The following is a 13,340-nucleotide window of genomic DNA, read 5'->3' as shown; positions in this document are numbered from 1 at the left end:
AATTGGATAAGTTCATGGAGGATAGGTCCACCAATGGCTGTTAGCCAAGATGGTCGGGGAGCTACCCCAGGCTCTGGATGTCCTTATACCTCTGGCTGCCAGAAGCTGGGACTGATCTACCAGGGATCGATCAGTCGATAATTGCCCTGTTCTCTTCATTCCTGCTGAAACATCTGGCACCAGCCACTGTCAGAAGACAGGATACTGGGTTAGATGGACTATTGGCTTAACCCAGTATAGCCATTCTTATGTTCATAGGTTCTCCTAGTTGGCTGATCGGGGGTGCTTCGTTTATTTTATTTGTTTTTTATAAATGGCCTGTGTCCCAACATACTAAAAAAAACAAACCACCGTCTTTTTTCGACCCCCTATAGATGATAGGGCAGATAGCAGAAATATAAAGGGAGAGGACCAGAGCAGTTGTGCTTTGAAGCTTGGAAAGAGGTGAGGATAGGTGGGTGAGCAACAGAAGCAGTTAGGCCAGAGCAGTAAGGATATAGATGGTCAAGGTGGTAGAAACAGTATGTATGATGACCAGGCTAGATGCAGTATTACTCTGAGTCAGGGCAGGTAGTAGTAGTCACAGTTCAGGATAACTCCATCTGTATTCCCCCCTGTTGTCCACCAAGAGCACCCACTCTAGGTTCCTGACTCCTCAGCTGTCACCTCTTTTGGGCACAGACTCATATCTCTCCCCCTCCTCAAGGGTTTTTCCAGGATGCACAGTTCCTTGTCTACACTATGATATCCCCAGCAAGCCAGACTGCCTAAGAAACCAGTGTTTGTGCTTTGCTTTCTCCCCAGAGGCTATGCCCAGTGTATTGCCCACAGTCATAAGTTACCACACAGCTCTTTATAAGCAAGCATGTTTATTCCTAAGGTGAAAGCATTACAGAGAAGACATTAAAAATTAAAATAACCTATGCACATGCTAAAAAGCTTACCAGAGGTTGCTCCAACTCCAACCTTAGGCTCTGGTAGGTGTCACTCCTTCAAAACATGCAACTGGGTTTTCCCCATGATTATAAACTCTTAACTGTCTCAGATTCAGAACCAGAACATCAGCTGGGTAGATCAGCCTCTTTCTTTAAACAGCTCAAGTCTTTGATCTCTAAATCCTGGAAACAAGTAACCAGCAGACAGTTAACCTCTCCTGGAGGATGTAGCTTCAAAAGGCTGGGTTTTTGCATAACTGGAGGTGAGGAATTTGCATTAATCTCTCCCTAGGCATTTTCCAGGAAATCTACTTTGCATTTATTTCCCCAAAAAGTCTATTTTTGGCACAATTTAATTATATTCCTTTAAACTTCACACTTCATATCACATCTTCCCCCTAGAGAGGTTACATACAATTCCGGCCCATAGTATTACATAAGATAATAAGGTTTTCCAAGAATGTTGCAGGAAATTGCCATATCTATCACAGCATCAACTTGGATACAGGGGATCCAGATTAAAAGGGTTGTGCATTAAGGGAGAGAAGGTCAGGGTGGGTCTGAGGTAGAGGAACTAGGTCAGAATGATTGTATGTGTGGACAAGAAATGTCAGGTGAGTAAAAAGCAATAGGTAGGAGGGAAATTGACTGGATTGGAAATGTTCAAAAAGGTGACTTAGGAAGTCTAGGTTTGATAGTGGCCTCCTGGAGAACCATAGAACCATGACTGATCCCATCAGGCGTAGTGAAGATCCACATGAGCTGTGTTAACAATGATGGGAGTGGTTATACTTGTGAAGCAGCAGTAGCAATGGAGAGGAGACCTCCAAGCATTTATTTTAGAGCTTCCACTTGGTATACAGATCAATTTGCATAGCTGCTGCTGATGTTCTCCTCTCTGTTTTCAGATAGAAGATCTTTGCAAACTGAAATTAGGGTTTTAAAGCCACCTCAGAGGATCTGACTCTGCTGTATAAACATTAGTTAGTGGTTACTGATGTCAAAAGAAATTTTTGTTTCATTACAGTTGGCATACATCGGGTACCTGATGCTATTCAACTACATTGTGCTAGTGAAGATGGATCGTTGGCCTTCTACACAGGAATGGATAGTTATTTCCTATATTTTCACACTGGGAATAGAGAAGATGAGAGAGGTAACATTATCCTGGATGAGCCAGAAACAGAAAGGAAACACAAATACTTTTCACATTTTTTTATTTGTTTGAATTATGTTTCTCTGAGTATTTTGTTAGGTGGACTTACCACAAAGTTTCCTTTTTTCCAGAAAAGCAGAGGGATGTTGAAATTTCTATTGCTACATTTCTCCATTTTACTGTTTTCTTAGGGCTCTTCACAATGTTCCTCATAGGCATGGCCACTGAAGTAGAATTTTGGGGCTTGTTGTTTACTTTTAGGTGTGTGTGGAGGGGATTAGAGAGAGGGTTCCAACCAGAGCCCCACATCTAAATACCCCCAAACTGTCCGAAAGCTTGGCTCTGCATTCAATATTTGCAGCTGTCCTATGTCTCCATAATGTGCTGAACCAAGACTCTGCATCCAAACATCCTGAGTTCTGGGACCATTCAGACCCATAACCAAACACTGTGACCCATTTTTGGGGGAGGGGGGGTTCTCCTTCTTTATGTAAATGTTTGTTCACTAATTACATCAACTGATGACAGGCATCTCCCAAAAGATTTGAAAGCACTTAGAGAAAAAAGATGAACATCATTCATGAGTGCATTCAAAATTCTATAATTATATGAGAAGCAGAATTGTTTTGTCCTCTTCTGTCCCCTATCCCCCTGCAGCTATAGCTGTGCCCTTTTCACTTGGCCTAATAAAGGTTTATTTCTGCAGTGAGAGCACAGACCAAATTCAGCCCTGATGGGAGCAGGTGTATCTCCCATTGACTACATTTGTGCCCCTGGGCTGAATTTGATCTTGTCGTCAGACTCTGCCATCCATATTTGCATTTCCACCAGCAAACCTATTTAAGTGCTTTTGAGGACTAGTGAAAAATTCATCCTAAAGCAGTTACTTAAAAGCACAATGCAGGTTCAAAAAATTTGGGCTTTAGTTTTAAATCAAATGAATAGAGAGTTACAACATGGTGGAATAGGACAGTGATTTTGTGGGCACACACTCCATCAATCAGCCACAAGGGGGCTCTGCAGCACTGATAACAAGTTGCAGAGAATTCAGTGGATGAAAACAAATGCTGTTAAATATTTTCTGTGAATATTTGTTCCATTTTTATAATCATTCACTTCAACTGTGTGTGCACTTTCCACAAACATTTTAGGAAGATTGTTTATGGAAAAAGAGTTCTAAGTGGAGGTTGGAGATTATTCACAGAAAACTAGACTACAGTTTGTCTAAGAATTGTGCTCACCAGGTCAGGGAGCGAAAACAGACCATATGACTGTGCTCAAACGTACTCAAATTCCAAATGTAGAATACTCAAAACAAACTACTTGCATACAAGCTAAAGGCAAGAAAATATTCATGGAAATTGTTTGGTGAATAGTTTCAAATGACAAACAAATTCAGGGAAATTGTAAACTCCTCACAGATGATTTTGCAAACAGAAAAGAAGCTAAATTCACAGAATAAGTCATTTTATGCATTATTTTCCCAACTGTGGAACTCAGTCTCCCAAAGCTATGTTCAAGTAGTAACATCAGTGTTTTGGATGAAATGCACAACCAAGGTCCTTGTGATCATTAAAGATCCCTGGCTCTTTTATGTGTAGTTTGGGAACACTTTTCTGTAGTTTCTTTAAATGAGATTTTTTATTATTATTATTATTATTTATTATTAAACACCTTTCTACCTCTCTTCCTTTACCCTTTAGTTCAAAATTGGATCATTCAGTTTGGGAAATGGAAAGTGAACAGTGAATTTTTTGTCACTTATAGGGGATTTTAGAAAGATATATTCACAATGTGCTATTTTAAAAAAAAATAAGAGTTATTCGTTTGTAAAACAAAACCAAATACATCACAGATGGAGTTTGATTGGCTAGACCACAAGGTATCTAAAGATGGGTCAGAAGCATGTACGGTATTCATGAAGGATGTCATAGCAGGGACTTCATCAGATTTGCTTTTGGCCTTCATAAAATATGAATGTTTGCCATGTGTTTTCTATGGGGCTTAAAGTGAAGATAACATAGATCCCCTTCTATCCTTCTTTCATGCCCTTCAGATATTGATGTCAGAACCTGGGAAGCTGTTACAGAAGGTAAAAGTGTGGCTCCAAGAGTACTGGAATGTTACAGACCTCATAGCCATTCTCCTGTTCTCAGTCGGAATGATACTTCGTCTGCAGGATCAGCCATTCAGGAGTGATGGGCGAGTCATATACTGTGTTAACATAATTTACTGGTATATACGTTTGTTAGACATCTTCGGCGTGAACAAGTATTTGGGACCATATGTTATGATGATTGGGAAAATGGTAAGATAAGTTTCCTCATTCTTTCCATACTTTCTTAGCATTTGCTTGATTTTATTTGTTTGGGTTGGCGGAATTAAATCACTACAAATCACTAGTATTTTCCTATAATCCTAGCAATCAGTGCCTTTATCTTATGTCAGCATCATGGCAAACCCACATCCTCCAGATTGGCCTCATATGTAAGAGATCAGCATCTAGCTCTTCTCCAGGCTTCTACAGATTTTTATACGGGAATCTTATATTTTGTGTGGCAACCTCAGAAACCCCCTTTCAACAGCAAAGTTATCTCACTAGTTTCTGTGCCTCAGTTTACCCATGTATAAAGTGAGGGATAATAATTCTCACCTACCTTGAAGACATGCTTTGAGATCTATTTAATTAACTAATATTTTTGGAAATGCTTTCAGATCCTTACAAGAAGGATGCTATAATAAGGGTGGTGTGCTCATATATTGTTAATATTTATTATAATAGTGGTCTTGCGATAGCTTGCTGCCCCATTGCCTCATTTCCTTTTGTCTCCCATCCCAGGGGCATCCTGCTGACTAAAGGCCTCCTTAGTTCTTGCCCAACTGCACCTTTGACATACTACCTCTCACTTTCTTCTACTAGGATCACTTCCTGTCTTCCCCATCTTAGACCTCATATCTGTGTTACCTTGATTTTCTGCTGTTCCTTCCTGGTGACGTCCCCAGTTGCTTCTGCAGAACTTTGTCAGGATCATGTCACATTTTATCTCTGGGGAAGCACCAAAAGGAACCCTCCCTGTGAGAGCTGAAAATCCATTCACGTGACCACAGCAGCTAGAGTTGCCAACTTTCTGACCAAACAAAACCCAACACCCTTGCCCTGCCCCTTCTGTGAGGCCCTACCCCACTCCCTCCCTCCATCACTCGCTCACTCCCACTATCGCTCACTCACTCATTTTCACCAGGCTGGGGAGGGTCCCTTTTTGACCAGGTGTTCAGTTGAAAACTGGACACCTGGTAACCCTAGCATCTGTAATGGAGTCATATTGCATGTACATATTAGGGCATTAATGTTAACATGTTATATCTAATACAACACATATTCAAGTGTACTGAGTTAGAAATGCTGTGACATCCACAGCTTTGAATTTTCCCCCTTTGTTGGTTTAAAATTTCAGCTGTAACTTTGCATTAATGTTGGATATTTTGCATCTAAAGCCAGATTCTCAAAAGATAGAAAGTCAAGTCCACATACTAAAAGGCACCTTCAGTAGGTGTCCATGTAAAATAACTGCATGTAAATGCCCATGCACACTGTATGAGTATGTATGTGACTAACTAGCCTCTTAAGTGCACATATATCGGATTTACATGTTCATGTTTTGTGTAGACTTGGGCTTCCATTTTTCAAAATTGGGCCCCGTCATGTGTTCCAAATGTTTAGACTATATGTTTAAAAATCAATATTAAAATATCACTGACATATAGCAGAGATGGGCCAATTGAATATTAAATGTACCAGATAACACAAATGTTAATATTGCCTGATTAATATGAGGGCAATACTCAGTAAACCTAATAGCATCCACATTATGGTTCAGAAGATGCCTATTGAATCTGCCATGGAGAACACTTTATACTTTCAGCAGCAGACCCAGTCTGTAAACTACAGTATAACATCCCTCACTCCTTGTACCAGTGGAGACGGGGACAATACCTGCTCCCTCCTCTGTTCAGCTAAGAGTTAGACTCACTTCTGGGCCTTGGATTAGGGGAAGCATATAGAACCCTACACTTCAAGGCAATGAGTGCCAGAGACCCCTAGACTTAGGATACACCAGTGCAAAATACTGGCTCTCTTCCTGCCAGAGTCACCAAAATAACCAGTTCACCCTCTTCTTAGTGTGTTACCTTCTTAGGGTCCGAACTGATAGCAAAGAATCAAAAGGAAAGATACATTTTAAGGAAAAAAGAAAGACCACAACAGAAACTGTTGAAAAATATTTTTTCCTGCAGAAAGGTCTTAGTGAGTCTATGGATTCCTTCAGGGGAGACAAGGGAACCGTGATTACAGGACAGTGAATAAAGAGACCTCCCACAGAACTGCAAAGTCCAAATAGAAAATACTCAAGATAACAACTGTTGCTGCTGCAGATTACTGAAAGGAGAAAACAAGCTTCCAGACAGAGAGGAGAGAGGAAAAGATCAGACAGAAACCATTGCAATAGCTCCTGCCCCACCTCAGTCTAGTTTCTCCCAGATTGTAATTCCTCCTTGTGATGATCCATACCAGCATTGCAGCTCAAATTGCCCGTCTCATATAAAACTACAAAAGAATGTCAAAATAGCCATGTATTCCTCTGTTTGTCACTGGTACCATACACAGCCACATTTTTTTACCCATCTGCTCAGCAAAGGCAGCTTGGAGACCAATTTGCTACTGGACAGATTGTCAGACCCCTACTAGCTGAGGCACTGGCAGTCAGCATATGATGAATTGACATTAAGGTCACTGAATCCAATTCAGCAGTGACATAAATGGTAGTGTATGTTGCACCTTGGGTGTAGCAGGACCTGCAAATGGGTATAAGTAGCAAAATAATGTAATTTGCACTTCTGGGATATCCCTGCATGTGTACAAGGAGAGTAACCTCCCACTGCTTTGGTATTCTGTGGGGCCAGATGCATCCCTGCCAGAAATGGGTTCGACACCCATTGCAGGCATTGGGAGTTGTGCCCACATAGCCCTTGGAGCACTGGGGAAGGCATAAGTTAAAGTAGGGGGACTGCTTTATCTTACGCCCTTCTGCTATTTGATTTTCATACTTTATCCCTGCACTTCAGCATTTTGACATACCCATTTTGCCCATACAGTGAATGCCCAATTGGTACAAGTTGCACAAATTTGCCATAACATCCATTTTCTGGCCACCTTAGACCCAGTGTGTAACTGGCAGCCCCGTTCATATCACTCATATACTTACGTGCAGTTGCTTGCTCTAGGCTGTATTTGGGTCACCGACTACCTTTTTGTTTAAATCACGTTTCATTTTCGTTCTCTAGCTTCTATCTAATCTCCTCTTTCATTTCATGTGCCTGGGAAGTACACAAGTAAAGCATGTGAAGGATCTACTTGATTAAACATATTTCTACCAAGCAAGCTTTATCACAGCTACTGTATTCTCCAAAAGGCCCATATTTAGTATAAACTGTACCATCATCCTATTTATATTTATGTGGAATTTTAAATCATAAGCAAAGTTTTAGACTCTTCAGACAAGGGGCCTTACTCCCTCAAGTATTTCATTACTTTCAGTGTGTCAGAGGAAGGCAAATTACTATCTCTTCAGCTGTGTCTGTACAGAACCCAGCACAATGAGGCACCGATTGTCACTAGGGCCTTTAGGTGCTGCCAGAGGATTAATGATAAGTGTTACCACTGGATTCATTAAAAACAGTGCATAAAATTGTGCTGGCTGAAATTAAATCAGGAATGGGAGGAGGGCACTGGAGGTATAAAACAAAGAGGATGGTGCCTTTGAAATGGCTGGATTTGCCATTACCTTCTTATTTCAGTGACTGAATGTGCACATTTTTTAAATCTACTTTTTTATTTTTAAATAAGGATATAATTCTGTACTTTTCACTTACAGGTAGGATGAAATGTCTCTGACATGGTGTCATGAGATTAAGAGGTGTATCAGACACTTTTCCATACACAGACTAACATCCAAACTGTATTTCATTTGTCAGCAAGTTAGAAATTGCTGTGGGGCTAAACTTTTCTATATTTATAAATCTACTAAATAAATATATTGATACAGGAACAATTCACATTTTGTCAGCTAACTGAGCTTTTTCAAAGAGATGATTAAACCGTTGAACTATCAAGTTAAACTAGCAATTGGAATTTGGTACAACAGGCAAACACACCCTAATCCAATCACCAGTAAAATCCAAAGAAAGACTCCTATCAACTTCTTTGAGTTTTAGATCAGGCAGATTGAGAGGGCTGAGCCTAGAGATGAGACATCATCTTGCTTGTGGATGAGACAAAAACAAATGAACTCTTATTTCTAGCAACAAGAGCCCTAAACATCATGATTGCTGATAAACAATATACCAGAAGGTTAAAAAGGTTCTCTTATGGTAACATCCAAGATAATTGTCAACATTTGGTTACTTCCCTGACATTTTGGTACATCTGCCTGAAATCAGTGCTTGAGTTGGTGGGGGAAAGGGATGGCATGCTCCAGCTTGGTCTCCACATGTTTTCTTTCTGCAGCAGTAGAGGAGCCTTAATCTGGTCTCTAAAATTGTTTCCCCATATTTTTCATACCACAATATGTTGTTAGTTAATTTATTATATTTATTTTTTCAGTTTACATAGCACCTATGATGGATATTCTAGGCATTCCCAAGGGTTACTCTTCCTTTAATATCCTTTCTTGGGGTTCTCATCCCTATTGCTAGTGCAACATCTGTCCCCAACCCCATGCCTAAGATCCTATCCAGTATATACTGGGCCTGATGTGTCAAATTGGGGCACTGAGGAGATCCCTTTTTCCTAAGCACTTCCCTGAATGCACAGACATTATAACCATGTGGTAATGAGTGATTTGCATATGCTAATGAGACACTGCAGAGGGGAGATGTATAGGGCTGAGCCCCTATGATATTTGCATGCTATCTTTTGAAAATTCATGCTCCCCTGAGTCCTCTGACCTCTGCTGGTCACCTCCAAACATGCTGGTCTCTGGTCCTTCTACGGATCTCCTATCTCACTGGTCACCACTGTGCCTGTCCATTATGTTGCACTAATGAACTGTTATGCCACTCACTATTCCAGTGTGACCAAGAGAGGTTGAATCCTTATGCTAGCTCCAGCCTCAGTTCCTTTCCCCTGGGACATTGTCTGCTGCTAGCTAAATAGATGACTATGCCCATGGCTGCCCGTCGTTTTTGTAGACGCCACCTGTAGCATAAGAACAGTGCTTCATCTTGCAAGTGTGGCCCAAACTGGGCTGGGCAGACATCAGTGAACTTATAGTAGTTGCAGGCAGCCTGTGCAGCTAAACAGTTGCTTATAATTTCAAACCAGCACACACACATTCATAACAAGCTTTGAAAATCCCACTGAAAATGAACTTGGCCAAACCAAGCACCCAATTTCCCCACTCACCACCTTTGAAAACTCCAGCTCATATGTACAAATTGTATCCTTAAACTTTACAGTTTTTCATATCAAGGTTGAAACATACCCAAATAATTTTCTCTAACTCGTTTCCTTTATCTCTATTTCTCCCTCCTGCACTCTTTAGATGATAGACATGATGTATTTTGTCATCATTATGTTGGTGGTTCTGATGAGCTTTGGTGTCGCAAGGCAGGCAATTCTTTTCCCCAATGAAGAGCCTTCGTGGAAGCTGGCAAAGAACATTTTTTACATGCCCTATTGGATGATCTATGGGGAAGTGTTTGCAGACCAGATAGACCGTAAGCGTGTTTATGATTCTCATACTCCAAAGTCAGGTACCCAATTTTGATCAGGTGATGTCTTACAAGCTCATTTGTATGTTCTCAATAAATGGCTCAAGATAGGGGACTCATTCATTGAAGAAGATATTCACAGAAAAGCTATTACTAGTAGTGGCTAGTATTGGGGTACCAATTTCTGTATTGCTAAATTTTATCTTTTATATGTATATACATACATAACTTTGTAAAGTGATTGATTCTTTTTAAATGCTTAAGGGTGTTGGGGTGAAGAAAATCTAGGTATCCATGAAGAGTTCATTGGTATATTTAGGACATAGCACTCCACTCCTTTTCCATCCATTGGTTTCATTTTGGAATGAATACATCAGTTTTGCTCAACTTGGTATTGAGAATCCAGTCTGAAAATGCTGAGCCAGCTCTTCAGCTGGTAAGTCGGCATAGCTGTACTGAACTGAATGGAGTTACACTGATTTACACTAGCTGAGGATTTGCTCCATCGAGTTTTGCTTTTACTGAGACCTGTTCACTGCTACCACCCTTATGTTAAAACATGTGATACAACCCTTTGTGGACGGAGGATATATTACTAAAATTTTGTTTCATTATTTATTGAGAGGTGAGTGTGTGCTCAGTTCAGTGCAAATAGAATGGAAGCCATCACTTCCGATACATTCTCCTAAGGATTTATTTGGCTGGCAATCTGGAAAATGCCAGTTTCTTTTTAAATTAAACCTCCTGGTGCCAACAGGCGTAGTATGGCAAAGGAGATAAGTGACCATGTGAAATGATGCAGAGTGAGGAATGGAAAAAGCTAAGAACCATCTTTTTAACAAACACTGACATGCAAGAGATGCTCAACCCCTTCATTTCTTCCTAAATGTGCATAGGTCTTGGAAGTACTTACAAATGAATATCTCTACTAATGGTAGAGAGGACCCATTGAATCTATATAAATATAGCAATTCAAATACTAGGTTCAGCCTTAAGGAAGAAGTGTGCTTCCATGATATATCTTGAGCTCATTCAAAATTGAAGAATTTAGACTTTCCCTAGATTGTTTAGATCCAGATGATAAACTTATCTGCATCACCATTCATCCCCTTTAATGCCCTTTAGATGTAGACTGTGTGCTCCATGAAAGGTGACTCAGGAGAGCTCTATTTGCATTCTTTCTCGTCATGTCCATGGAACCCTATGCCAAATGCAAATAGTCTCCTTTTATGTTACCCCTCCATTATGTTCTCAAAGGCAACATGGCATTCAAGCAAATAAATATCCTGAAACCCAGAGAATTTCTCCCTGTATTTACCTTTCCACTTGGTTCCATCTTTTTTTTCCTCCAGAAATCCATTTTACTTCCAAGGGTATAATAATTGAGGGCTGATATTATCCCTTTAAACTGTGGCTCACTTTTACAAATGGAATTCTGTCTGTCCCTCTACAAGTGGCCATTTATTGATGTTGTACTAAGAAACTACCATAGTGCAACAAGTGCGGCAGTCTGGCTGGATAAGAGGATTTTTTTTTTTAAATGAAGTGCTGATTGTAGTTTAGAACCCTGCAATCGGAGAGAGATTATTTTAACATGAGTGGAATATGGCTGTTGGGTATCTGTAACAGGCTGGCAGTCTCTCTGTCCTTGCATAGGGATCCAGGGCTAATCTAGTGAATCATCCTGATGTCCAGTGCTTAAACCTTGCATAAAAATGCAGGGTAATTACTGCTGAGTCATAAAGGCAGGTGCATTATCTTAACTCCAACCAGGTATAAAAGAGTTGTTTTGTCCCTCTCCCTGAGGAAATTAGGGGTTTTAACAGATGAGGTCCTTCACAGAAACTCTAAGAGCAGCCCCTACTTCTTTCTCTGTGAGTAAGAGAGAGAGACAGACAGACAGACACTGTGCAAGGTATTAGAGTCTGCCATTCTCTTTCAGTGTTTTTCAGTACATCACAAAATATATGTTATCCCATGGAACAGAATGAAGAATGCACTAATTAACTGACACATAATTGTGTTTTTTTTTATATTGTTATTTTTTCACTGTTTGGAAATTTACTGCCATATATTCTCCACACTGTTCTAAGCTAAATCAGCCACTGTATTCTATTTAGAATGACTGTACTTTCTCAAATGTGATTCTAAGAGTGTCCTAAAAGCTGTTGTGCCATCTCTAAAATGTAATCAGATTTCACAACCTGTGGTTTTACTTTCCTCTTCATATTACACTGAAAGGATTGCTCAGATTTATTATTATATTTTTTTAATATTTGTATTTTGGCCATGAATTCCGGATTCTGCCAGAGTGCTGATCTCTGGCTTGTTACACAATGGAGCTGCATGCTAGAGATTACTCGTGTCTATTTGAGAAATGTACAAAAAGTGTATGTTACTCTAAAATGTTTTTTTTCTTTTATCTCTTTCTTTGGATTTGTGAAGCATGTTGTAAAGCTGGCCAGATCCACCTCATCAACTGGCAGCCTGTCCATCCAGTAGATCTGCTCTTCTTTTTAATTTTATCTCAAAATACTGCACTCTTAAAAAACTAAGCAGTCATATTTTTCTAATTTACTGCATGGACTATGTGTTTATATATATCAATGAATACCTGCATTCATTCATGTGAAAAAAAATTCTCTTAGTTGAAATGTTTATAGATGCTCAACAATGCACTGTGGACATTGAATCTCACTAGCAACTCAAAAGTGGGGACAGTTATACCCTGACTTCCGGGAGTTAATATATAACCCAGTGGTATGCACTATTACATATACAGTAAATAAATACTATATTCATATAGATTATTGGCTAGCAATCAGTCATAAATAGGGCCCTACTAACAGGGCCACCCAGAGGATTCAGGAGACCTGGGGCAAAGCGGGGGAGCTGCGGCGCTTGTACTCACCCAGCGGTGGTCCGGGTCTTCAGCGGTAGGGGGCCCTTCAGTCGCTCTGCGTCTTCAGCAGCACTGAAGGGTCCCCCACTGCCGAAATGCCACCGAAGACCTGGACCGCCACTGGGCCAGGGCTCTCGGGGCCCCTGTGGGGCCCGGGGTCTGGGACAAATTGCCCCACTTGCCCCCCTCGGGCGGCCCTGCCTACTAAATTCACAGTCCATTTTGGTCAATTTCATGGTATAGGATTTTAAAAATCATAAATTTTATAATTTCGCTATTTAAATCTGAAATTTCATGGTATTATAATTTTAGGAGTCCTGACCCAAAAAGGAGTGGGGGGAGTTGCAATACTGCTATCCTTACTTCTGCGCTGCTGCTAGCGCTACACTGCCTTCAGAGCTGGGCAGCTAGAGAGCGGCAGCTGGTGGCTGGGAGGCCAGCTCTGAAGGCAGAGCTGCCACCAGCAGCAGCAGCCCAGAAGTAAGGGTGGTATGGTATTGCCACCCTTACTTCTGCACTGCTACTGGCGAGGCACCGCCTTCAGAGCTGGGTGCCTGGCCGACAGCCGCCGCTCTCCAGC

The 13,340-nt window shown here is 40.7% G+C and overlaps 1 protein-coding gene across 1 annotated transcript in view; it reads left to right on the top strand.

The window, feature by feature from the left end:
• The window catches only part of TRPM3 (transient receptor potential cation channel subfamily M member 3), a 599,168-nt gene that overhangs the window by 568,486 nt on the left and 17,342 nt on the right, over window positions 1-13,340 (top strand). Inside the window, exons 20-22 of the mRNA XM_045021627.1 lie at window positions 1,963-2,091; window positions 4,148-4,399; window positions 9,690-9,864. Coding sequence (XP_044877562.1) covers window positions 1,963-2,091; window positions 4,148-4,399; window positions 9,690-9,864 — 556 coding nt within the window. The remainder of the gene's footprint in view (window positions 1-1,962; window positions 2,092-4,147; window positions 4,400-9,689; window positions 9,865-13,340) is intronic.

The sequence above is a fragment of the Mauremys mutica genome, chromosome 6 (assembly GCF_020497125.1).
Source record: "Mauremys mutica isolate MM-2020 ecotype Southern chromosome 6, ASM2049712v1, whole genome shotgun sequence".
Classification (NCBI taxonomy): Eukaryota; Metazoa; Chordata; order Testudines; family Geoemydidae; genus Mauremys; species Mauremys mutica.
This window is presented reverse-complemented; position numbering and strand designations above follow the sequence as displayed.